At 44.5% G+C, this 26,774-nt stretch overlaps 2 protein-coding genes and 1 long non-coding RNA gene across 8 annotated transcripts in view; 1 reads left to right on the top strand and 2 right to left on the bottom strand.

Annotated features, from left to right (window-relative positions):
- The window catches only part of GluClalpha (glycine receptor alpha 1), a 36,995-nt gene extending 25,204 nt beyond the window's left edge, over positions 1 to 11,791 (bottom strand). For 3 of the 6 annotated variants that reach the window (XM_017176982.3, XM_017176985.3, XM_017176984.3), the window contains exon 1: positions 10,924 to 11,790. The gene's annotated coding sequence lies outside the window, so the exon portion shown is untranslated. Of the gene's footprint in view, positions 1 to 10,923 lie in introns of all 6 variants that reach the window. The other 3 variants (XM_017176980.3, XM_070286583.1, XM_070286585.1) reach the window with 2 other exon arrangements.
- Positions 11,792 to 14,320: 2,529 nt separating this feature from the next.
- On the bottom strand, positions 14,321 to 14,740 carry LOC121501860 (uncharacterized). The gene is made up of 2 exons (XR_005990701.2): positions 14,533 to 14,740; positions 14,321 to 14,469 (listed from the first exon to the last, which is right to left on the bottom strand). It is a non-coding gene; the product is annotated as an uncharacterized lncRNA (long non-coding RNA).
- Positions 14,741 to 19,224: 4,484 nt separating this feature from the next.
- LOC108081758 (nuclear cap-binding protein subunit 1) lies at positions 19,225 to 21,921 on the top strand. The gene is made up of 4 exons (XM_017176959.3): positions 19,225 to 19,373; positions 19,423 to 20,847; positions 20,921 to 21,230; positions 21,303 to 21,921. Exons 1-4 carry the CDS (start codon positions 19,366 to 19,368, stop codon positions 21,852 to 21,854), a joined length of 2,295 nt encoding a protein of 764 aa, XP_017032448.2. The 5' UTR covers positions 19,225 to 19,365; the 3' UTR covers positions 21,855 to 21,921.
- The last annotated feature ends 4,853 nt before the right edge of the window (positions 21,922 to 26,774 follow it).

Here is a 26,774-nt window from a genome sequence, read left to right as displayed (position 1 = left end):
CTTTCTTTACTCTTTCCGCCGTAACGTCAACAACTCTTTGTTGTTTACGGCTGAAGTTTTTGAGCGCTGCGCTTGTTGCGAGTTAACGCTGCAAATTGAAATTGTTGCAACTTGGCCCGATTTATGTGTGCTCGTTCGCCCACAAAGTCTGGCGAGGGCCTCCGCAGATCCACTTCCGCTAATTAATTGCCGTAGGAAATTAATATCAACTTAAATGTATTTAGTGTTGATTAATGCATAATTGATGCGGAACCCTGACCAGGTGCAAAAACTTCGCCCCACCTCACCTTTTACTGGCCAGAGGCGTGGGGAACATTGAGGGAAAAGTTGACATTTTTAGCTTCATTAATCATTCAGGCGGGTTGACACAGCGGGGCTGAGGCTGAGGCTGGGGAGAGTAAGGCACAAGGGCAGCCGGGTTGTTATTAATTACAGAAATGGCATAAAGCTCAACTGAGCAAACATTCAAGTCAATTACAAGGGCAGGGTAGATGGAGTAAGGCGCGAAAAAGATAGCAGGAAAAGGTGAACGAAGGGCCAGCATAAAATCGGAAAACTGACGGAACTTTCCATTTCCGGGAAATGGCAATAAATAAGGAATTCCGAAAAATGCGATTAAAGTAAGTCGAAAGGGAGCTTATTTTAATTGATACATTTTCCCCTTAAAGCTGCTTAAAATAGCCCAACTGGACCAATACGGCAATGAATACACAATTCGATTCGTGTTGATTAAAAACTACCTACGGCGCTCATTTAAATTAATTTACCTCCAGTCCCAAATAATGCCAAATAATTTTCATAATCCGCAAAGCGAAAGCATTTTGAATGCCCCACACGTTTGTGAATTCCAATTAAAATGCACAGTCGAAAATATTTAAAATCATTTCTCGCCACTTGAATGCAGAATGTGGCCAAATCCTCGCCTGTCCGTCTGTCTCTTCGTTTTGGCACTTTAAAATTTGATACAGCATCAACAACATGGCACAAACTGTGGCCAAAGTTTGTCCAATCTCCCCCTGGTCCTGCGGAGTTTCCTGCCTTTGTCCGCCTGGCCATAACCAGAAAATGACAAAAGCCATGTCAACAGCATGTTTAAGGGTTCGGGGTTCGAGTTCCAGTTAAGACAATGCCCTGGGTGTGTATCCGTGAACTACACGCCACTCCACTCCACTCCTGTTTGTGTGTGTGTGTGTGTGTGTGTGTGTGTGTGTTGTTTGTGCTGGTGTGTCCTTATCCGTGTTGCTTGTGGCCAAAGTCTTACGAGCGAAACAAAACTTCTCCGCTTGGCCCGGGCCCAATTCAGTTACTTTTCCCAGCCCGGCCAACAATGGACACGATAATTTATTCATATTTTGCCGGCCACTCACTATCCCCGCCACCCGGTAGTGGTGGTTCGACTGTGATGTGTGCGGGATGAATTTTTAAATAACCATAAATTTCTAAATTTACACAAGAGACACCGAAGACACATTGCACTTGCGATAAGCCACACACCAAACAAAAGGGACACGGCATGGCCTGGCTCTACCCGGCAGAGGGAAAAAAGTGAAAAATCTCCCAAGCAAACAATGGAAATTTTAATGAATATTTTCGGGTCGAAGCCTGGCTCCCTCCAGAGTGTTGATAATTGCCACATAAATTTGCACAGCTCCGGAGTGGGTGCAGAGGAGTGGAGGAAACTACAAGATATTTTATTATAAACATAGTGTCAGCACTGACCAAACAATTTGCTAAATATTTATGCATTTGCATAATGCATGCAATCAAATTTTCTCACACGACCCGGCCAGCACATGGGCGACACAGGGGGCGGGCTGTGGCGGTGAGATGTGGGCGTCAAAGTGAAGGTCGCCGCCGGCTGACTATAAATATTCAACGAGTTATTTGCCAAGAATGTACTTCCACAAATAACATGTGCACACCGTGATTTCAAATTGGCTAGAGCAATGCTGGCAAATATTTGAGTTCCTGCTTATTAGAATAAAGGAATGGGGGACGGCTTTCGGGCACCCAAAATGTCTGTGTATCTAGGAAAGCTTGAAATATTGCCATTTAAATATTTTTATTTCATGTGGAATCTTGTTAGAATTTTGTAAAAGAAATTAGGGGTCATCAAAACAAATGCTTTGTTTTATATGAGTTTTATGTTAGGTGTTTTTATATAAATGTTTTCGTAAAGAAATTTATCTAAGAGATGTTTTATTACTTTTCTGTAGTTTCAAATCTGCAAACCTTAAATAAAATATAAATAAATCCAGTTTAGATGCAAAGTAAAGCCGTTTGAAATATTTGTATTATTTTGTTTTTAAACTTAATCTGCATTTTGATTATTTAAAGCTCTTTCTATTCAAACACAAGTCCGTTAAAATCTATGAAAATATCCAATAATTTATAAATTTGTCAACGCTATAGTTAAGCCTCTGAACAGTGCCTGGTGCCCGCGTGAATTGTAAGTAGCTTTTGTGGTTTATTATAAATATCATTGAATTTGCGAGTGTTTACCCATGGGTCTCATCAATTGCACGAGGCGCACAGGCACACCATCACCGTATTTGTACACACACAGGCACACACTCGCGGCTGTCGGCTGTCTGGCTGCCTTTGGTTAGGTTTTGGCATTAGTGCCAAGAAATTTTGCGGAGGGGCAAGGCCAACTAATTGCGGCGACATAACTTGTTGCGCCCCTTTGGAGCCACGCCCTCCGCGCAGCCCCTCCCCGCTCGTCGCCCGCATACATGTGTGTGTATTACGTATACGTAATGTGCGCCGCAGATAGACGGACAGACGAACACACACATGGCGGCTGTCGTCTGTCTAAGAACTACGGCCACCAACAACAACTGCGCCAACAGCGAATTGCATTAGTTTTCGTGTGAGTGTGTGTGTAGTGGTGGGGGATGAAAGAGGGGGTGCCCGAGGCCACATCGATTGTCTCTTGTTTACAATAAACAGAGTCAAATGTCTCCTGGCTGGCAGGCAGGCAGCTCTTGACAAGCATTTTTGTTTGATTTGCCAGGCTAATGAAATAAATATCAATTGGCAACTGCAGGCAGGCGAGGGAAAACTCAGGCAAAAGTGAGGAAGGACACTAATTGCCACTAAGGAGCTCAGCTCAAAGAGAACCCGGTGAAAAAAGGAGGAAACTAACTCTCTGAGGAATACATAAATGCAAGCTCTTGAAGGAGAGAAAGAAACTAGGATTTCATACAGACAATTTCAGCAAACAGTAATTAAATCAAAAGGAGTAAATTTCCAAGGAAACTTGATCTGGATAACATTTTCAGCTGGCACGGCAGAGGAGCAGGAAAAGTTTATTTTATGAAATATATATAAATTTTCATATACTCCTCAGCAAGCACACAAAGCGCTGAAAATATTCCAAAAACAAAATTAACTAAAAGGATGTATGCACAGGGAAACCTGATCTTGCAGAGCAATTTAAAGTCGGCAAACAAAAACATTGTGTGCATTTGTGAGAACTGTGTTTTCAACTTGTGCGAGAGTACTAAGAGTTTGAATTTCAGATTTTATTTCCTTTCAAGAAGACGTCCGTTGCGTATTTTACAATCCATAGTTGACATCCTTTCGGTTTGACGCTCCTCGCCGAGGAGGCTATATACATAAAATCGTAATATCCGTATAAACAGTTTGACAGCCAGACGCATCCTAGCAGAGTTATTCGAAACCCCTTGATGGCCAATAACCGGCAGCATGTGGCCAACCGCAAAATGGGGCCCGAGTGGAGTCGGAAAGGCAGGAGAAGCGGAACAGGGGTTCTTGAACCAACTCCGATCCCGATGCTGCTGGCTGCGGCGGTGTCTGGGCCAAGAGCTTAATAAAATTATGTGACGATGATTGCCGCCGGAGAGTGAATCCAAGACCCGGGGAGCAGCGGGTCCAGTCCCCACAGCCCGTTCCCTGCTGCTGCTGCTGCTTGGCTGCCACTTGAAAAACGCATTAAGGCTGCAGTTTTGTGTGGCATTCGTACATAATATATAAATATATGTATATAATACGCTCTTGTGTATGGCTGCCCTATATGCATGCCAGAGTGGTTTGTTGATTGCATGTTAAAAGGCCTTCGCCTGCGACTCTTCCACTTCCACTACTTCCACTACTGCCGCTGCTGAAGCTCTTTTTGCCATGAAATTTAATTAAAAACTTGTGTGCCATGAAATTACATTTCACCTGAGTTTCCTCCCCAAAACCGTGCGTGTGTGTGAGTGTACCGGTCCCGGTCCACGTCCCGGCGTCTCAAAGGTACGAGAGTTGATTTTTATGTAAAAATGTTCAAAAGGTTTTCCCCGGCGCACGCAGGGGGAACGACTTCCGTTCGAGATGAAGTCGTTAGCGGCCGCTGCACCCGTCATGATCTACCGGCCTCCCTGGGCAATTATTGAATTGCCTTATCAGCCATTAAGCGAGTAAATTAAACGGGAAATATATTTTTATCGATCCGCAGTCGCAAGCCCTGAATTATTGAGTACTCCGTATCCGGCATTCCATTTGTTAATTTTCGCAAAAATATCGACAGCAGAAATCAATTTATCAGATGGCATTTTATTTGCACACCGACCACCGACCTCCGACCCCCCGGATGCAGGAGCGAAAAGCGTATGAAGGCGGACAGGAAAGCTGTGCGCCGGGCGTAATCCAACTATAACCGAACCGTAAATTCGTACGACTTTTACCCAGCATTAAGGGCACCTGTGCCTGCCTGCCTTTTGGGCCAATTATGCTAAGCTAGCGCCCGGACCGAAGCGAGCTCAGGTCATAATTTATTTACAAGCAATTCCGCATTATGAATGCAAATCTCGGCTCACTGCTGTTGGCCTGCAATCAAATTGCAACACCTTTTGTTCAGCTGCTGCTCGCGGCATTTGGTATGCAAAAATCGCTGAGCTCGTCGCCTTAGCGTTTTGCATATTTCAATTAAGCATTACACATACGCCCCGTGCAACCGGAGGAGCAGAGGGCCAGGGAGTCAGATAGCCGCAGGGATATAAATATGGAACGAACCGGGTGCGGATCTCTCTTCAAAATCCGCTTAAAACTTATTCAATTAAAGTTGCCGCCCCGAAGGCCACCAGGCAGACGACAAATTCGAGTCGTAAAGCCGGCGAAGGCAAATGGCGACCAGAGCAAACGAGCAAACAACAACGGCAAATGCCATAACTACTACGAGCATGCCGCATAAAAATATGCACATAAAGTGTGTATAATATTGGCGGCGGTCCGAGGAGTGCAGCTGGTGCTGTTGCTGCTGCTGCTGCTGCAAAAAAGTGGTAAGACCGAGGCAGCACACAAATGTGGCAAATAAATCAGCAGGCGCTCCCATGTGCGGGCGCTTGTAGCCCATTTGCTGGCTTTATTTACGTGACTTCGAGTGCAGGGCGGAGGGAATGCAGCAAATGACAGCTGTCAGGAGGCGTTCTTGGAAAAGTTTCTAATTTCAGGAAATGCAATCAGCAGGCAAAGTCTGCAGGCAGTCACAGCTTAGGAGGTAAGGTGATCCTAGAGTCCTGGTTTCTTTGAAACCAAGCTAAATTTAGTGCACAAATTTTCCTTGAATTCGTTTATAATGTGTTCTTAGTCAGCTTAGATTCACTCCCATTTCTCAGAGGGGAAAATGAAAATATATAAATAGGAAAAGGAATATACATTATAGATTCCTCTATTTCAAGTTAATGCTTTTATTTATTTATTTTTAGAAATATTTTTGTGTAAACCTAAACAACAAATGCTGTAAGAAGAGCCATAATCTTTTAACATTTATTGTTTTGGTACACATTCCTTTCTGCTTTTCAATGGCATTACTAACCTTTTAATCTCAACATCAGTATTTAAATAAAATTCACAGAGAATCCAGTGGGTCTGACCACCGAAAAACACTCAACTTAGCAAATCAAAAAGTTTTTGAAAAACAAAAATATAAGCTGACAGAAACGGGGAAAAAAAAGAAGTAAAAATAAGGAGAAGGAGTCGGGGCAGTCCAAGTAAGCTAAACAGGCAAATATTTGCTCCGATTCGGTTCCATTTTATTTTTGGAAAAGGGGAATCACTGTGTTTTTCCCATTTTATTTTATTTTATTTATTTGCCGCTGGCCGCAGACGCCACAACAAAGCAAATTTTAGACGCCATACATGGACACGGTCTCGGTGTATCTGTATGCGTGCTGGGGCACTATGCCGGAAACGTGACTTATTTGAAATTTATGTACTTTTTAGCCAAGCGCCTGACTACTACCCTAGTCTGGAACCAAAAAGGAAAACAGCAAACAGTGGGTTCAAAATATAAAATAAAAAAAACTGCAAACGGCGCAATTTATAGAGTAAATTTCACCCTTATCTGTTGTTTTTTTTTCCTTTTGGGGATTTTTAATTATTTTTTGTTTTCGTGTGTGTGTTTGCCGGGGTTTAATTAGAAAAGCATACAAGAATGGCGGCCAGGGGGCGGCTGGTGTGCAATATGCAAATGCATTCGCCGAGCAACAACAATTCACAAATTGAAATCAACGAGCATACAACTTGATAGGTTTTTGTTTGTTCCATTTTTCGTCCTTCCCCGCCTCACCTCTCCCCTCTCTTTCTCTCTCGCTGCTCCTGCCCCGGGTGCTCTCCTTTCTGGCTCGTTCGTTTCGTTTTTCAGCTCGTGTCACACACGCTATTCACTTGTTGTTGTGCTCGCTGCTGTTCGACATGCATCGATTACACACTCGGGGAAAGCAGCGGGGGGCCAGGGTGCCGAAGGATGTGGCTGGCAGGAGCTGGGGTCGGACGAGCAGCGACATAAGTCACGAAGCTTTTGCTAATGATGAGGGCCTTGATGCTTTTTCAATTAACCAAATGTGTGACATACGGCACAGATTGCAGGCGGGAAAGGGGACGGGGAAAGGGAATGAGAATGGGAACGGGAACGGGAACGGGATGGGGCACTGGGCTGGAGATGAATGGTAGGACTCGGCGGTGACTGTGTGTGACAGCAGCGACAACAACTTGGCCTGGCACAAATCAAAGTGAAAGCAACCAAAGAATAACTCGAGCATTAAGCCAGCCAGGTTTTAGTTTTCTCATTAGGTTTCTTCTCCTGTCATCCGCCCCTCTAATTTTTTCTTCCCATTATTATGGCCCAGCCACCAGAGATGTCACAGCGTTTGATCAAAATCTTTGTGGAAAGTGGCCTGGACGAAATCCGTCGTATCGAGGATCAGGCTATAAGCGAGCTGGTGCTGCGATCTCCAAGAGAGAAGAGGGCGGCCTTCAAGCAGGAACACTCTATGCCACGAAAAGACAGTGAACCAACCGGAAACGGATGCAAAGGCAAGGACGAGAACGAAATAAGCAGCCAATAAATCAACTTGGGCCAAGCACTTGCTTATTAATATAATCCGCTGAACTAGTGACGCACCCATTTAACCCTAATTTGCATTTATGTGCCAGAGAATCGGGGCCGAAGGGGAAACTCTGTGGCCAGTTGTGATTACCTGGCAAGCTCTTTTGTCTCATTCCGCCAAATGGCAATAAAAGCAATTCGCAAAAATATATGTATGAAGGTTTTTACGAGTGTGTGTCTACAGATACAGATACACAGACTAACACAGCTATGGCCACACCCACATGCAGAGCCTAACGGAGGGCGAGGGCTACTTATAAACTCACCTTAATTAAACGTGATTAAGTAGATTTCCTCGTTTTTCTGCTCGACGAACTGTTTAGTTGTCGATGGCCCCTGTGCAGGTGTGTGTGTGTGTGTGTGTGACCTGTGCTTATTAGCTGCCATTTATTGTTGTTCTTGTAAGTTGGAAAGGGTATTATAACTTGTTCGTTGCTGTTGTTGCGGGGAATTAGGCTTAGGCATACCAGCATCGCTTATAAATAAAATACTTGGCAAATTAATAGGACAGAAAAGGTAAAAGAATAAAGTAGAGAAGTTATTCAATCAATTTTCTTATTTATAAAACATAAAGCATTGTTATTTAAGGGAAATTTAACTTCACTAAAGCAAATTAAATTACTTTGAAAGTTTTTGGGTGATATTTTAAGAATTTAATACTCTTCTCTAAGTTGGCTTAAGAAACTTTGGAAAAACAGAACTTATTGTATTGCTACTGAACTTTGCGTATATACAGTGTACATGAAATTATTTAACTTTATGTATACCTTATTTAAAAGGACCATTCAGATTAATACCATTTATTAAACTAAACAATTTACCTATCTACAAGTCAAATCTATGATATTTCCTTATATCAGAATAGGTACTCAAAAACCTCGAATCGTTTTAAAACCATTTGAGCTGTAAGTACCAACCAAGAACTTAAATAGCTTTCCCTGACCAAAGAATCTGTCCAAAAAGAGATTAAATTAAGGCAGATTCCTTTCTCATGTTTAATTTGGCCCCAGGAAACACTTGAAATTAGTTCCTCGACGGCGTTCCGCAAACAATTCGCCACTATGCATCCCAGGAGGGTATTCAAGTTTTCGGCTCAACCCAAATTAGCATTCAATTTTCATGTTTTTCCCTCTTATTGTCGGATGCTGGGCTTGGGCAAGGCAAGGCAGGGACAGGGCTGGGCTCGCTGCTTGGCTCACGTTGTTGTAATTTAGTTTCATTTGTGCACGAAAATGAATTTGTATTATTGTTTGCATTAATTTGCCTTATTAATTACGTTTATGCTTCTGACTATTATGTTTTTTTGCCGCCCTCTACCGCTACCGCTGTCGCTTCGGTTCTGCTTTCGGTTTTTCCAAAGGCTTTCCCTGCCTCCCCAGCTTCCCGGACTCCCAGGGGGTAATTCGAGCATTGGCTGTGCGGGCAATCAAATAAATAATGAGACGGCGACTGTGGCTGCCGCTGTCTGAGTTCTCCGTTCCCGGCTCGTTGTACGCAGTTCTCCGTGCGGAGTTTCCAGTTCCCGGCTCCAAGCTCCCAGTTCGCTGCCATCCGGAGCTCTCTCTGCCGGCGACGCTGTCGTCAACTTTGTTTAATATGCGCAAAACGTCGCAGAACTTTTGCAGCTACTTGTCGTCAACATCGTAGCCAGCGTCTCCTCCAATCTGCCCCTTGGTGTTGTTGGTCTTGTTGCGATTGTCTACGGCAACTTGCCTTTATTATTTGTTGCTGCTCGTCTGTATTTCTATAATTGCCTTTTTGCCTTTGTCTGGCCCAACGTCAAGTATCTGTATCTGTAGCTGTAGCTGTAGCTGTGCCTGTGTATCTGTATCTGTATCTGCCTGCCGGAGTGGAGTGTCTCAGCTTTTTCGGCTGTCCTGTTTATGAAATTCTGTCTTTGGCGGTGAATCGGAGAATCAAGTTCGCTGACAGATTTCAATTTGCCTCGGCTCGGCGTGGCCTCGGTGGGGGAAATGCAATTTTCAATTTCCCATCAGTAGCTGCCTGCTGCTGGCACGTACGCTGCAATTGGGCCGGGGCTTAAATTAATTGATTGCCGATAGTTGTGGCTTTGAGAGCTGCCCATCCAGCGATCGCTCATACGCCCCGTGTACGGCCGAGAAAGGGAAAAGTGCACAGCGGAAATGGCAGGCAGAGCATTTCCCGGAACTTCGTTGCCCTAGCTGCTGACTTTTGAACTTTCCCATGGCACTCAAACACACTGGCACACTCGCACACTCGCTGTTGAATGACAGGAAAGAAACAACTTAAATGTCAACCCGATGAAGCCGAAGCACTCCGCCGTAAAACTCGCATTTCACGGCACAAAAGCCCGTCAACCTCAAGCAGCGCAGTAGGCCACGCTGATTTATACACACAACAAAACGGCTCCCAACAACGAACAAAAAACAACACACAGCACAGCACGGCACTGAACGGCACAACACAACTAACAAAAACAACGCCAACAGGAGCGAATGAACAAGGAGGAATCTACTTCCGTGTTGATTGTTTCGTTTTGCCAGGCTTTGCTCCTGCAAAACTTGCAAGCTGGGTAACTGAAACTGCAAAGACGACAGGACGACGCCCATAAAAAGCGACTGTGTCGGCGGGAGTCGCTTTAAAGACAAGTGAAAGGAGCAGGCAGGAAGGCCTGTCCATCAGCAAAACTATTGCAACAATAAACAAGGACAATTTGACAATTGAAGTGCTTCCCCCGCCGGTCCCAAGGAGGCCAGAAGGAGCCCCAAACACAAAAAAAAAAAAAATAATGGAGACTCCGGCCAAAGTAGCCTCGTAGAGCACTTGAGCACAGTTTCCGGTCATTTACACGTACACACACTGGCACACCCGTCGTCAATCTGGCCGCCTTTGCGTGCGCCAGAGTGTGTGTGTGACACAGTATCCTACATTTTTATTGGCATCTCTTTTTGGCTGAATATGCACGGGTGTGTGCGAGATTCCGTGCGATTCCGAGAGTTTATCAAACGCGTTGCAATGTCGGTAATTGCCGAGGAATCGCAGTCCCAATCCTCGCCCAAATCTCGGCCAAAATCAAACCGGGGCAAGGTCAGGATTGCGTGGAAATTCAATTGCCAGCAGCAGCTCTCCGCTCCGCTCGCACATTGTGTCAATTTAAAGGCATTACTTGGGCTGTTGAGCTCTCGGTGCCCTCGTACCCGGGGGCCCCCAGAAGCGGGCAACGAGAAATCACCAAAGACAATTGGCCCGAGAACTTTCATAACTTTTTGTGTATGTTTTTTCCCACTGCCTTTATTTGTGGGGTTAGATGGCTGCTTGGATGGATGTATGGATGCTGGGATGGCTGGCTGGTTGGATGGATGGCAACTGCTTTGCACAGACTCCACGTGCAGCAGCCCCAAGCTGGCTCTCCCTGCTCTCTCTCACTCTCTCTCGGAAAATCTCTCGGAAAATCTGTGCGCAGCTGCTGGCGCTGCTTGGCTGCAGGATCAGGGTGTGGTGAGTTATGCTGCCGCTGTGGAAAGTGAAGGGAAATGCCTTGGCCCTACCTTCTGTCGGCGTCGCTGCTGCTGCTGCTGCTGCTCCTGCTGGTGCTGCTGCGCTGCCACTGCTGGCTTCGTTTACGTTTGAATTTTTCTGCTTGGCAGCGCGCTTTTCCACTGAACTTCTGCTGCTGCTGCTGATATGTGACACGCACTCACACTGGCACACTCTCGGTAGAAAACACTCGCTCACACACACTCGCGCTGTCGCTCGCTCTCTCGCACACGCACACGGACACGACACGGACACACACACGGACACGGGCACGGACACAGCGGCGCTCCTTGCTGTTGTTGCTGTTCTTCGTCTTGCTCTATTTGGCCAGTCGCAATTTTATTCACATTTTTATCATTTAGCATTTATCATTTATCATTTATCTAGTTGCCGCTGGCATGGCTGCTTCCGTCTCCGCTCCTTCGCTCTCTGTCCTGCTGGCTGTCCTGCTCTCTCGAGGTGCTCTGTGTGTGTCAGTTGTTGTTGTTGTCGTTGTTACTTGGTGCTTTCTATTTTCTGTTTTTTTTTTTTTGTATTGGTCTTTTTTTTTTTGAAAAAAAGTAACTAGTGCACGTTTCCGCTTTTGTCAACCGAACACGTCAACTGTCTGCACCTGACTGACGGACTTCGGTTCGCAGTTCGCAGCTCGCAGCTCCCAAGTGCTCAGCTCTCAGTGCCCTGCTCTCGGTTCGCAGTCCCCAATCATCAGAGTGTCCCAAAATAGAGAGAAGACAGAGCGCCGACTCTCTAATCCCGTGTGGATGCTGTTCATCCGGTGGCCATCTCTCTCGCGATTTCTCTCGCTCTTGCGATTTCCCCCAGCCTTTGTTTTGATTCATTTTTGTGGTAGGTTCTTGCCGAGATTCTTAAAGAGCGGATGGTAAGAGCAGCAGCGCCAGCAGCATCAGCATCAGCAGCCCAACTAAAAATAATACTTGTAGCTTAACCTTTTCCCCTGCCGCCCCGCGTTCGCCCAGTTCAAAGCCCAGGCTCCGTGGCCCACACCCATCGGTGTGGGCATCCATTGGCATTCGAAATCCAACTCGCAAAAGTATTCGAAGCGCACAAATTTGCGCTGCCGGGGCAAACAAAATACCAGCCCGAAAATAAATATCATAAAAATATGAAAAATAAATAAATGAGCTGGCGAGGCATGGCGGGGGGTGGGGGGAGAGGGCCCAGCGGAATAAATATAAATATTTGGCCAGCTACAGTTACGCCCCGGCTTAACAAAAGGGCTGCTGCCCAATCGGGTTTACAAAGGGAAGGAGCGAGGGGCTCTTGTTGATTTTTTTAAGCGGCCTCTGCCTCTGCTGCTCTTTATGCAAACTGCCGCCTGCCGCCTGACGCCGCCCAGCTCCCCATCCTTCGGCTGGCCCTTGTGTTGTTGCTGCTGCCGCTGTTTGCGGGTCGGGCGTCTCATGAATATGTAAATTGTTATTATTGCATATTGTTAGGCGCCAGCAGCCGCCGCGCCGCGGAACAGGATAACAGCGCCAAGGCAAGGAGCAAGGACTCCTGGCTAAACGCAGCCCAGGTGAGCGGGCCGAGCAGTTCCGCCGGAAGTAGTAATTCCCATAGATTTGACAAATGTCGCTCGCTTCGTCTTAAACAATGAATACCAAATGCCTTACTGGTACTTCCGATTTACATCGCTGAGCAGCAAAAAAAATAGCCCTCTCTCTTAAGAGCCATTACCAAGTTTATTTTACATAAACTCCTAAGATTTGATCTTAGTTCTAGTTCATTTTTTGTGGTATTTTATTCGTTAAATATCTGAATTTAAATATTTGCTTTGAACAAACACCTTGAAATTGAAGTAAGAAATGCATATATTTATCTATTTTCAGGCTATCAGCTATCAGATGTAAAGCCGAAATACTGATATTACCCCACAGAAGCCTTGGAATATAATGGTTTATCTTGTTCATAATCCTTAAAATCTTTCTGAATTTGTAATTAACTTTGATTTTCAAAGATAAGTTTCATGTTCTTTTCCTCCGAAGGTGCAAAGTACAGTGTTTTTGCTTAACAATATTTTACAACTTGCTAAATAAAGTTACAAATAAACCAAGAGACTACCTTTAATTATGCAGAGACAAGGGTATAAAAATCAATTTAGAGTTACAAACTCAAATTATATGGAAGCTGCAAATAAATAGGTAATCACAATAATCAAGTAATATATTTACGTAAAAAGAAAAATTTAGGGAAAAGAAAATTGTTAGGTAAAGAAATATATTTTTTATCAGGTCATCAAATCAAGGAGTTTAAAATTTATAAAACGATTACCCTACGATTACCCTATAAGTCATATACGGAAATGACAATTTCGCTGCGTTGCTTGCTTTTACCTAAAATTAAAATACTCTTTAAGGATATTTATGAGTTTAGTTATGATCGAATATGAACTTAATGGTATAGTCCAATTGCAAACTTCAAGGGTATTCACACTACAGCTTTCCTAAGCTAGAATTCTTTCTCGTTGCGACACAAAATGTTTTAGCATTTTAATTTAGAACAGCTAAAATATTCAGTTATAACAGTATACAAATATTTTGTTCTTCATTTTGTAAGCGATTTTAATTGTAAATTAACAAGATGACTAATTAGTTAGCTCAGTAAAATTCACTCGTGCAAAATATATAGTTCACAATTAAATTTTTTACATATATGAAATGATTAACATTTCAATAGAAAAAGTTTTTTGAATATTTATTATATTTAGTTGGCACTCTAACAAATATCTTTATACCTAGAAAAAGAATCCAATAAATTGACATTTCGCTTGTTATTCAATTTCAAAAGCTCTGCCTAAATCCTTCTTGTGATTACGGAACAAATTGAAAGTTTACAAATATGCCAGAAAGTGTAAGCAGCGCCAGAGACTTAAATACCTGGCGGATCGGGCAGCTTTAAGCCACGGCAAATCATTGTCAATGGCGACGGCGACACCTAGGCAACAAAGTAATGGCTGTCAAACGAACACACCCACCTACACAGACACATACGTATATGTATATGTATATGCCCTTCAGTTCCATTCGTCAACGATTCCCCTACGATTCGCCATGGAACCGAAATAATTCCATGAGGATTCGCCATGGAACGTTCATACAACTCGGCTAGGAATTTCCATACAAAATGTGCTCCCAGCCTGTAATTCGAAATCGCCCAAGAATCCATCACGAATCGCACGGGAAGGTCCACGGGAATTTCGAAAGATAATCTTGCACGAATCGTCAAGGAATCGCTGGGGCGAATCGTCGACGAATCGCGCGTGAATCACAGGGGGAATCGTGGACGAATCTTGCGGGATTCGCTAGCGGAATCCGCCAGGAATCCCAGATGAAAATCTATAGAAAATTCCTGAAAAATCCCCCCCCTTCCTAGTAAAAATCCGATGAATTTATTCCTTATTTATTTATGGATTGCATTTTTTTATTTATCTTCACTTTTTTGGTAGCATTACATTTTTCTGCAAAATTAAACATGTATATATGCGTGTCACGAGTCTCCTTTGCCGGCTGCTGGGTCCTTTAAGAAACTTGTTTTATCTGTAAATTAAATACATAAGTACATACATATTTTTTAATCAAATTGTAAATTGCAGTACATACCAACTTAAACTGGATAAAAAAAACTTTGTAAATCCGTACTGAATCCCATTCACACCGTCTAAGTTGAAGTCGCATCCATTTTAATCGTCAATTCTGCAATTAAAATTAATAATTGAATGCAAATAAGTTCCACTTACCTTATAATATTTCATTTTTACGCAACTAATACGCAAAACACTTCTGAATGCAACAGCAGTCAACTCAAAATGCAAAGAGAATTAGAAGACAAAACCGAACACCGAAAATTCTCGCGCGTGTTAGGGTATAGCCGACAGGGCAATGCCTTGCAATTAGATTCACAAAGGGCAAATAATCGAACATGAACATTTCGGCCATGTCTAAAGCACATTTACTTACGTGCTTATATCCCACACGATTTTATACGTAAAAATTAATTAAATATAATCTTAAATATTTTTAGATAACTCTACTTATTTTAAAAAGGTCATTCTCACGTCGGTGCAATACTCTTTGTTTTTGACACCAGTTTTCTTTCCTCCCTTCCTTCCATCTCCATCTCTCTCTAATTTACGAATTCTCGCAACCGCTACTCCGAACGTAGATCGAAAACAATAACAAATATGAAGAACGAACTTCGTGAAGCCCTCGGCAGTAGCCGAGCGTAGGTAGAATTTGTTTCGGCTATTTTGTTTCGAACTTCGCTGAACGAGGCCCATGTAATTTGTTTTTGTTTTTCGAACATACCGCGAGGAATTGGACGGGCGAGGAATTTTGGAACTGCAGGGTGTATAAACACAGTCACAATCACACTGCGACGGAAGGGACACAGGGACACACGCATGTACTTGAGGAGCCCTGACAACCTGAACAAGCCGAAGAACAAGACATTTGCGCGGCGACTTTGATTGGCAGCCTTGTCGGTAAGAGAGGGGGCAGGCGGGGTGGGACGGGGGCGCTGTATCCTTGCGCTGTCGTCATCGCCATCAGCATTGCCATCATCGTCATCGTCATCTATAATAACATCAAACAGCGCACTGCCCAGACATCAGAGGCCCACCAGATTTCGGCTCCCCGCCTGCAAGCCCTGTAAGTTCTCGCTGCTCTCCAGTTCTCCGTACCGCTCTCTGCCGCTCTGTTTTGCCACGGCCCCGCCCCGGTCCTCGTCCATCAGCACCTTAGGACAATTCCGGCCACCAGCCTCCCCGCTTGTTATCACGCGCAATAAAAAGCTTGCCAGCATTTTGTTTTTTTTTTCTCCACATCTCCAATACCCTGCGAAAAGGGTATGTTTCGTTCGCTGAAGCTCTCGGGGGAAAACGCGGAACAAGGAGACTCGCAGATTCGGAAGAAAAGTGCTTTAAAGATACTACCTGGAGCGGTCTTAAAATTGTGTTTAAAGTGGAAGACGGTGAATATGTATTTAAACTGTGTCTTCAGCTTTTACTTAAGCATTTTTAAATATTTTTCAAAATTATGTTTACTTTTTTTTAGTTTTTACAAAACACTTAATTTATTAGCTGGAAAATAACAAACGAGAAAACTTTAAGCAATTTTGTATTATTTATTTTTTTCATAAAAAATGTATTTATAAAATTCAGAAGATTATTTTTCAGCCATCCAGGAATTATTATTTTAACATTATTCTTCTGCATAAATTACTAGAAAATACATATTTAAGTACATACATTTTGTTTATTTCATCTATGCTAACATAATTATAACATTTAAAATTAAAAAATCATTTACCATAAATTTTTTGTACAACAAAAAACAACAATATTAAACGAAATTCTACATTTTTTCCTGCTTTTATCAATAGCAAAACATAAACTCAACCTTTAGATTGGCTGCAAATACAAGTAGTTATCTTGATACGCCACCCAGAGCATCTCTTGTTCGTCATGGCCAGGCGATATTTTACGTTTTTAACTGATGCTTACTTGATTTTTCCTTCCTTACGATTTTCAAACATTTACTTTCGCTTTTTGCGAAAGGAAAACATAGACAAACGGCGGTGAGGCATTCAAATTGTGGGCCCTGGGTGGTGGTTGTTGGATGCTGGATGGCGGCTAGTGGGTGGCAATTGGAATCCCCTCCATTTAGCCCGGCATTTCCCCCCAACCCGCAGCTGCTGCCTAGGAAACAACAACTACAGAGCGCCGTGGAAAAATACATACGCCCCGTGGTACGCAGGCGAAAATTGTTGTTGTTGGTGGGTGTGGCAGCAACGGCCGAGGCAGCGACAGCGACAGCGGCAGCAGCAGCGGCGTCGCCTGAATGCGCGTTTAGTTTCAAGTGTTATTTTTGTACTAGAAGCAGGAGCAGCAGCCGAAGAGATTGAGCGGGGGGGCCGGGGCTGGGTTAGGTGGGTCGAAGGACTTGCGCCACCGCCACCCCTTCGTCTTCGTTGCCAAGTCCCCTTCGACGCCTTGTTCGTCTTCGTCCTCGTCTTCGGCTTCTCCTTATTCTTCTTCGCCTCGTCCTCGTCCTCGTCCTCGTCGTCTATTTTGGCTGAAGTGCGTAATTGATGTGAAAAGTGGCAACAAACTGTTTTTTATTTGCGCTTGCTTTCAATTTGTTTAAATTGCTGGGCGCTGTCTTTCCACTTGCCACACTCACACACACATCCACTGAGCCACAGTCGGCGAACGACACACCCTCTCGAGCATACACACACGCATACGAACACATTTTTAAACGCTGATTGAAGTTTTATTGAATTTTAAATTGCGCTGGCCTTGGTTTGAGTTCGGTTTCCTTTCCTCGGCTGCTTATTTTCACTTTCCACTTTGTACTTGTGCTTATTTGCTTCCAGCTCCCTATGTACACAGCGAGATACATCTGAACAAACAAGATTTATTTGTTAAAATATTTCTTAGAACATCCTTTAAAATTGAGGAGGCCCACAGAAGTTATTAAGAAAGGAATTTCAACTTTTTTATTTGATATATGGGCAAATCGCTCATATCGAACGCGACAATTCTACGCATTCAAACTGAAAAAAACATGTGCCAAGACTTTATTTTAATTTTATAAAATGTATACTCTAATGTATATACATTCTTCGGGGGATGTCAAAAGTAAAATTCAAAGCATCAAGCCTCTGTTTTTGATGTTAGTATTAAAACAAAACATGGCCTTCTTAAGATATTTTTCACCATATTAATGAAAAAGCGCGTCCGCTTGAAATCGCATTCGAATATTTCAAAATTTGTTTTAGAATATGCTTAATTCTTTTAAAATTGAAACTTAATGCAACTTGTTTTACATAATCATTTTAGACAATTTTGCATTTTTTGGCCGCGGTTCCTGTTTCTGGAGAGTTACCTATGTATATGTACAACATTGTTGAAACCACACATAATACTAGACATTTTTGAATAATGGAAAGGTTACAAATACTATAAGTTATATGGTTTTCTAAACTATACAATATGAGACACATTTTTATAAATTGAAATAAATATTTCTAATAATGTTTAATTCTGTTGACTGCTTATGTTTATATAAACAACTGCATCAATTTCAATTGCTTTCTATGAATCTTTCATTCATGATATTCCCCTATTTTATTTCAGTGTACCTGCTATGTTTTCTCTCACCTCACCTCTCGGTCACCTTCTTCATCTCGCTCATGGCTGCTTGAGTGTTTTATTGTTGACACAAATAATGTCACTCAAAATGTCAAAAAGAGGCTGCTGGAATTTTTTGCCATTCTTGTTCGTGTTTTCTTTCTCGTTTCGCTCTCATTTTTCCATCCAGTTGCCAAGTGCTGAGGTTTGACATACATTAAAGTGAGTTGTCAGGTGCGTGTTTTTATAGGTAACAAGCATATAAACGGTAAATAAATGCCATCTCCCAATTGGCGTCAACGCCGCCGTTCGCCGCTCACTTTCCGCAACAATTTTCCCGGCTGGCAACAATTTAGCAAACTCCCCCAACTAATTGTAATCAGCTGCCGCTGCGGCAGTTGCCCTCCGCCGGGAGTTCGCAGCGTCAATTACTTAGCTTTCATTGAGCGGAGCATCTGCCGCAAGTCAAATAAAACATATTACAAATGACTTGGCCACCCGGCAACCCCCGTGCCCCGATGTCGCCCGATCCGCCAGCATTACTCAGACTTAAGAGCTCGTCCGACGCTGTGGCAGCAATCTGACAAATTTCGCACAAATTATGCGTTGGCCACAAAAATGATGACGGAAACGATGGGGAAAGGAAACCCAAGCGCCCAAACTCGGATCTGGACTCTCTTCGTCTCCATTCCGCTTCAAATTCCGACTCGGACTCCGACTCCGAGACTGGGGCCGGCAACAAAAGGCGACGAAATTATTATTGCATTAAGTGGAATTATTAAATTTCATCGGCGACGACGCCGACGGCGGCTCAGCGAAAATAAAAATAAATAAATCTAATCAAAAATAAGCACACAAATAAAACGGCAAATGATAAAAATGGGAGGCGGTAGAGGAAGTGGACACAAGCCAAATAAATCAATAAAAGGAGACAATAACACGAATTTCGGTCCCATTGCTTATGCAGAGAGCGAAATTTAGTACAACATTTGAGATTTGATATTTTGTTGAGTTATGAAATAACTACAAAATATTTTAAAAATAGTAAAAAAGAACTCCAAAAAGTCACAAGTCTGATCGTTGGAATCAAAACAGCTGTATTACTTCGAAAGTAATTAAATTAAGCAAAAACGCTCAACGAAAAAATGAAGTTTCTATAAAGCAGGCTTTGGGCCAAGCTGACGAATCAAACGTCAAATAAAATATGTAATTTGTGGCCCACTATAGAATTACCAGTCAAGCATAACAGATATAGGAGAACGTTGATAAAAATCGTGATATTCCTTAAATAAAACCTACGATGAAAAGGTTAGATTTCATTTGTGTTTTCATAACTAAAACGAAGTAAGTCCCCCAGGTCGGTCAGCTTGAAAGGTGTCCCAACTCGCGAGCCATCCAGTGATGAGGACTCTGATACAACAACAGGAAAAAAACCGCGCTTGGTCCTGGACCAGGACGTGGTGAAGACCATGGACACGATGATGCACGGCCTAAGTTACCTGGGCGGCACCTCCATCGAGTTGAAGCTGGAGAATCTCTCCTGTTTCCTGAGCAGCCTCTTGGAGAGCCACAAGTCCGACATCCTTCGCATCCTAGAGAACTGCGTGCTTGAGCATCCCGGCCACGTCAGTGCTTATGCCACCTTTGTGGGTCTCGCAAACGCGAGGAACTTCCGCTTTGGATCCGACTGCTTGCAGTTTATGGTAAGGAAGCTGCGGCACTACCTGCTCAATGGCGAATGGCTGCATGTCCGGGTCGTTTTGCGCTTTCTGGTGGATCTGCTCAACTGCAACGTGGTCACGAGCGCGTCCCTTATGAAACTGCTCACCGCTTTCGTGGCTGAGTGCGAGGATCCCTGCGAGGCGGGTTCCGTGAGTGATGACCAGTCTCGACGGGACTGGCTGGCCTTTTGCGTACTCTCTGCGCTGCCCTTCGTGGGCAAGGAGCTCGATCAGAAGCCGGACTTCCAGAGGCTTTTGGTCACGCTCCAGATTCATGTGAAAAAGAGGGAGGCCCTGCACGTGCCTCTCCTGAGTGTCTGGCGCGATAGTACCTTACCGCCGCTGCTGGACCAGCTGGAGTCGCTGTGGCATCAGGTAAAGGCCATGGAGGAGCACCAGTGGGCCGAGCCAGATCACCAGCTCCTGCCGCGCCCGTACCTGGCCTTCGACGAGAGGCTGAGTGCGGCTCTGCAACACTCCTTACCGACCTTCGAAATGCCGCCCCACCAGCGGGGCTGGAGCTATCCGCAGTCGGAGTTAATCTTCCGCATTTTTGACTTCAGCATCACATCGCACGAGGAGCTCAAGCTGCCTCCGTCGCTCAGCATCGAGCGGTACCTTCTGGAGGCCCAGGTAAGGCATGTGCTTCAGTCACATCACCTGGAGAGAAAGAAGTGCGCCAAGCATATGCTGTTCATTGCCGCCTCCAAGCCAGAGCTGGCCGTGTGTCACAGCATCGTGGAGGTAATCTTGGGCGAAATGCTGCGCCTTCCCAAGGCCGCCTTGCCCACCATCAACTACGGATCCATTCTGATCGAGCTGTGCCGGCTGCAGCCCTACAAGATGCCTCCCATCGTGGTGCAGGCGGCGAACATTATCTATTCCCACCTGGAGTCAATGAACGTGGCCTGCTTCGATCGCCTGGTAAACTGGCTCTCGCTGCATCTCTCCAACTTCGGATTTCACTGGCACTGGGGGCAGTGGGCTCATGATTGCCTGGGCTTAGGTTATTTTCAGCCCAAGGCGATCTTTCTTAGGGAGCTTGTTGGAAAATGTATCAGGTAAGATCCCTTATGGCTTTTTGATAATTTGTATCTTTCATACTTCTATCCAATGCCGTTCGACGATCCTCAGACTATCGTACTACCGAAAAATAGCCACGCTGCTGCCACCAAGCCTTGCCCACTTCCTCCCGCCGATGCCCCATCCGAAATTCAAGTATATTGATCCTTTAATTTCGGGCGCCACGTTGTCCGAGCTACTCCTGGAAGCTATGCGCGACAAGCGAACTGAAGTTGACAGGATCCACGCACTGCTGAAAGGAGCTACCACGACCACAGAGCTGCGCAAGATCAACGTGTTTACCCAGAACTGTCTGCACCTCAGCTGCAAGTCGTTTTCTCACACCTTTGCCACGCTTGCCAAATATCACCAGGTTTTTAAGGTAAGGCTAACAGTCATGGTTGATCTCTCTCCATTCCCAATTTCACTTCGTTCTTTCTGTTTTCCTTGGCAGGACTTGGCTCCAGCCGAAGAAGAGCAGCATGCCATTATGGAGGGAATTTTCGAAGTATGGTTCAATAACCAGCACTACATCCTTGTGGTGATCGAGAAAATGATCCGGATGGAGGTGCTCATGCCCAAGTACGTGGTGTCCTGGCTCTTTGGGCCGCTAATGCGCAGGGAACTCACCAAGATGTACACTTGGGAGCTGCTCCATGTCACGGTGCGTCTTGTGCAAAATCCTCAGAGATTGGGCCCAAGAAAGCGCCACCTTGTGAAGGACGAGCCCAAAGACTCGGCTCTGACCGATTCTGCCATCAGAGGCATTCTTCTGGATATCCTGCAGCGCATAATAAAAGTGCTCAGTGCCGAGTCGGATGGCCCAGACGGATCCGTCGAGCACTACCGCTTCCAGTGGATACTCGGCAGGATGCAGGAGACTTTATTTACATACGTAGACGAATATCAAAAGCTCGGCAGTAAACTTGTTAAAATCTCAGAGGACGTCGATCTTAACAACTCCATTGCCAAGAGCATCCAGGCCTTTTTGGTCTACGTCATGTGATGGGATTTCTATAAAACAAATACATAATATTAATCACTTCTAATATAAAAGACAGTTTTATTTGTGAGTTGACTTCGCGATATCTCTAGTTTCTCTCTGTGCATACATTTTTTCGAGGCTAAAAGTTTGCTGCGCCACTCAAATCAACATAAACTTTGATATATTGTGTGCGGCAATAGGCGCAGTGTCCTGCCAGGCATGTCCTGCGTTGATTTAATGGCCGCCACCCCTGAGGGTCAGAAGCAGTGGCTGTGCCGGGCGCCGCGTGCTGGGCTTGGAGAAGGGTCGCAGCAGCCAAACTACTTATTACGAACGCCGCTTGTCGCCATTGTTGTCAATTTGGTGCTGTCTTTGACAGCAGGGTCCCGGGACGCGGCAACGGTGCTGGATGCGGTGGTGGCCGGGCATTCAAATTGTAGTCGCATCATCATCTTTATGGCCATTGTGATTTCGGAATTAATTGCCGCCACACACACAGCGGCGATTCGTCGGCGCCACGCTGCAGAAGTGCTTAAAGGATTTGGTGTCTTGTTCCGAGTTCAGCGGAGTTAAGTTCGGGGTCCTGGATACCGTATCCCGGATCAGTGGCCTGCTGGAGCAACAGTTTCCGCGGGGAACGGCGGACAGGGGTCCCTTTCTGGTAACTTGATTGCCCTCAAAAGTATGCAATGCTAATAAATTCAGTTTTATGTGGCCGGCGCTCAATTTTCGCTGCCGCTTTTATGACAGATCATTAAAAATTTTTTCGAGGTCGGGTCTTATTTTAAGTAGCCTGTTTGTCTTGCCTTTATGGCGCTTGATTCGGCAACTCCTCCCCACGGAGCCCCTCGGAGTCAAAGGGTGCATTAATATTGAACTTTATTGTCTTTTAGCGGGTCAGTTTCGGGCTCGGGGTCCGGTTGCCAGCTGCCAGTTGGTGGGGTTTAACTGGCCTCAGCAGAAATGTGTTAATGGCGGTCGCGGGCAAGTGTTTACTGGGCCTAAATCCGGAAACGGATACGGGGATATGGGATAAATATTGAAAGCGCGCCGCCTAATTACGGAGGTCATAATAAATGGGCTTGGAAGGCCACTGCTGGCCATGAATTCGTAATGCTGGCCCGGCTCCAAAGCATATCCAATTATGGCTATGAAAATGCGCAGCCAGCTCCAAATCCCATTTCCCAAAGACGCAATCCCCGGCAGAGTACGGAGAACTCGCATCGCACAACAAAAAACATGGGAAAAACATGGAAAAAAAAACAGACTTCAATCGAGTTACTCCACTTACTGGCTCATATGGTCTCTGACCTCGCATTACGTATACGCCCCAGCTGTTTTTCGGAGCAGACAATTGCCGATGGTGGCGGTGTTGGTGGTGCACCAGCTTCCGCCGAAAAGGGGCAAATCCTTTGGCAAACATTACGTATACGCAATACTTGTAATAAATGCTGTGGCATGCTTGCAGGGACGTCGTCATCGGCGACACTTTATTATTGAATATGTCATCCGCCCCCGTACCCTCACCCCTTATCCATCCCTGTCCCAATCCCATTTGCATAATTGATCGGCAGCGAAGCGCGAATGGCAAACGAGAATTGTAATCGCCAGTCAGACCTCCATTTCCATCTGGAGTTAGCTGCTCTAGTCGGGGGCCCGGAAAACGTCCCAAGCTCCTCCCGGCACGCACTGGGAAACGCCCCATTTTGGGGAAGTGGATGAGAGGTCCTGTCTGTTTTTTGCGGCATCAAATATTGATGCACAGCAACGTTGACGGCCCCGCTGACTACGAGCGCTCCATAATTGATGCATGTGTGATTTATGTGCGTCCTCGCCACCGCGTTCAATTGTGCAAATCAATTTCAATAATCGACAACCAGTTGGCGGCAATGATCGAAATGAAATAATAGATACATGTGTGCCTCCGTCCACGTTCCCGTTCCCGTGCCCGTCCCTATGGGGGAGTGGCCCACGACGGTCCCCGGAGAGCTCTTCAGCCAAAATTTGCGGTTCCATAAAACGGTCTTGATGCGGAAATTTATGACAGTGGAAGTGCCAAGGAAGGACACAATTTAGAATGTATTGTGGTGTTTCTGGAGAAACAGCCATTTGTCACACAATATCCTACTCTTGACGGGTTTCCCGATAATTATTGATTTTTATTTTTTTACTTAATTCAAAGCCTTGTAATATTAATAACATTTTGAGGTATAAAATGTTTACACTTCAAGAAATTAAATCTTCCTGCTAAAACTAATTCTGAAATAACAATAATAAATTATTTCCGTTTCCTTCTGAATCAAAGAATAGTTTCGTTTATCAACTAATGACCATGAGTCAACAGTGCGTGTTGCCAACGATGTAGGTAACTGTAGAGACCACTCTCTAGCCACCAGCAATCAGTCAGCCTCAAATTGTTTCTAATTAAGAATCCTCTTCGATGGCTAGAGTGTCCTGGCCAACCCCCTGCTGCCCCCTTGTCCCGTCCATATGCCGGCATTGTCGACTCTCCACCGGCTGTGCACTCAAGTGTTGTCCATGGCAACGTCTGGCCGAACTTTGGAGTCCACTGTCCGTGGACACACAGGTCCCCAGGCCTGTTTACAAGCTCAGTTTGCTGCACACAGGCACAGATGTTGGGATATACAAGGACTCACATGCAGCCAAAGGAATTTAATTATAACTTCTGTAACTAATTTCCGTTTTTGGCTAACGGATGTGCGGGAAATATGCAAAGTGTCTGGCCGAAAATGCTGCACAAATTAATATTTAATGCAACCGAAATTGGCAGACAGCTGTTTATTGAATATAACGCATACGCCCGATGGGCCGGATTTCTTTGCCTTCGGTTAGGGCTGCTCTGAGTGCAAAAGTTTTGGCCGCGCTGTCACAGAAATTAACACGTAGCCGGCATAAGCATCGGCATCATCATCATCATCGCCTCATAATCATCGGGCTCATTTACGTGACTCGCAGTGTCCATTAGAGAAACAGCAACAACAACAACAACAACAGAAGCAGCAACAAGGACGCGGACAAGACAACCCAAAGGATTACAGCATCCCAGGGAGTTATTAGACCTATCAGCATTAGCAGGGACAACCGGAGCAGAGTTAGGTAGCAGCAGCCGCAAAAAAAAACAAAACGGGGGAAAAAAGCACGAATGAAACTTTTCTGCCGCAACTTTGGCCTTGGCTTAACCCACAGCCACACAGCTTAACCCCACTTATGCACAAGGGGATCGGGCTAGGGATCGGGCCACTGTCGGGCTAATTTAAAGTTTGTTTTATTTAAAATAAAATAAAATATTAAACAAGCATAAACGAAAAGGGACAGTTCAGCAGAAGGCAGAGCCAGAGCCAGAGACAACAGACAAAAAAGAAGCGTCAGCGTCGACGTCAGACCGGGAAATTTTCATTTGCACTTTTGATAAATTAATTAAATGCGAGAAAAAGGACGAGGACGAGGACGAGGACGAGGACGGGAATCTTTAAAATAATTAATTAAATAAACGGACGCAGATAGCAAGGAATCAAACCGAAGGGGAGGACGCTGCGAAGCCTGAAACCGAAAACAAAACCAAACTGAATGCCAAATGATGAATGCGCGTCAAAGCAGCCAAAGCAAATGAATGGAGCAGAGCGGATAGGGAAAAGAAGGAAAAGCCGAAATTATGGCAACCAACTGACACAGAAATCCATTTTTCATTTTCAGTCACAAGCCCTCGCCTCGCACCCCTTTGACTCCCGCACCCTTGCGGCTCCGGCTCTGGTCCATGGGCCTTTGCCTACTTATTTATGAGCTTGTATGTTGTAGTTGGTCAAACACACCAAATAGCAAGGGGAAAAAGAAAGCACACACACCCCGAGAGACAGACAGCGAGCGGCAACAAAAAAGGGGTAGAGATTACAAACGAAAAATAAATAAAAATAAAAAGCAACAGCAGTAACATGCTGCTTACTGATTCTCCTTACTGATTGTTGCTGCCTTTGCTGCTGGCATGCCGAAAAAAATAAGAACAACAAAAAGCATCCCAGAAAATCGAAAAACAAACCGAAACAATGCCCCAAAAAACTGATGGACGAACTTCGGATTCCCTTGAGCCTGCGAAGTAATTTCTCCCATTTGTATAAAATACTTGGCATAACTTTCGGGTCTGGGCATTCAAAACTTTTTCGCATTTAAGGTAAGCATTCAATCTTGTTTAATTGTAGAAGCATTCCAAGTTTATAGATGTATAATATAGAGAGCCGAAATCTTTTCTTCACCATCCATTCTATATCGGGCTCAGTCGTCTCCTTCCCTTTGCGTAATCAACCCCAATTGTTTCGATTCCTGTTTTGTGTAAACTTTTACTCTATGGAAATCCTTACAATATTTCCACTTTAGTTAAAAAACAAGTCTTGCAATGTTTGTTAGTTAAAAGGAAATAAGGATAGTAATATGTTTATACATAAACCCTTTTAAAGAAAAAAACATACATATTTGAATCTTCATTTATTTAAAAACTCTTATGCCTTCTTAAAGTATTTCAATAACCCTATTGACTTACCCCATGATGTGCGAGATTCTGCTTTGCTATCGCAAAGCCCCTATTAAAACTACCTGAACCCTTCCGACAGCTAGGGCATCTATCCACATCCCGAACCGCCTCAGTCAAAGACCTTTCCTTGTTTTTTATCCACCTTTTTTCCGTTGTTTTGTTTGGTAAAGCGCCTTTCTTTCACATCGGTCTTTCGTCTTCGCTTTGGCATTGTCTGTTAAATTACGTATACGCCTCGCAGCGCACAACTTTCAACCGAACCGTCTGCTGGTGCATTTGGGTGTGTGTTTCTGTGTGTATTGCCCCTGTATATGTGTGTGTGTGTCTATGGCATGCAAACAAAAGCCGCTGTCTGTCAGAGTCGAACTTGAAAACTTTCTTGCGTCGACATTTTTTTT

Source organism: Drosophila kikkawai, chromosome 3R, assembly GCF_030179895.1.
Source record: "Drosophila kikkawai strain 14028-0561.14 chromosome 3R, DkikHiC1v2, whole genome shotgun sequence".
NCBI lineage: Eukaryota > Metazoa > Arthropoda > Insecta > Diptera > Drosophilidae > Drosophila > Drosophila kikkawai.
This window is presented reverse-complemented; position numbering and strand designations above follow the sequence as displayed.

Bases quoted from the DNA above. Each gene is read 5' to 3' on its own strand.
- LOC108081758 (XM_017176959.3), top strand. The intron at 20,848-20,920 runs GTAAGATCCCTT...GACGATCCTCAG, and splicing joins CTTGTTGGAAAATGTATCAG to ACTATCGTACTACCGAAAAA. The intron at 21,231-21,302 runs GTAAGGCTAACA...TTTCCTTGGCAG, and splicing joins AATATCACCAGGTTTTTAAG to GACTTGGCTCCAGCCGAAGA.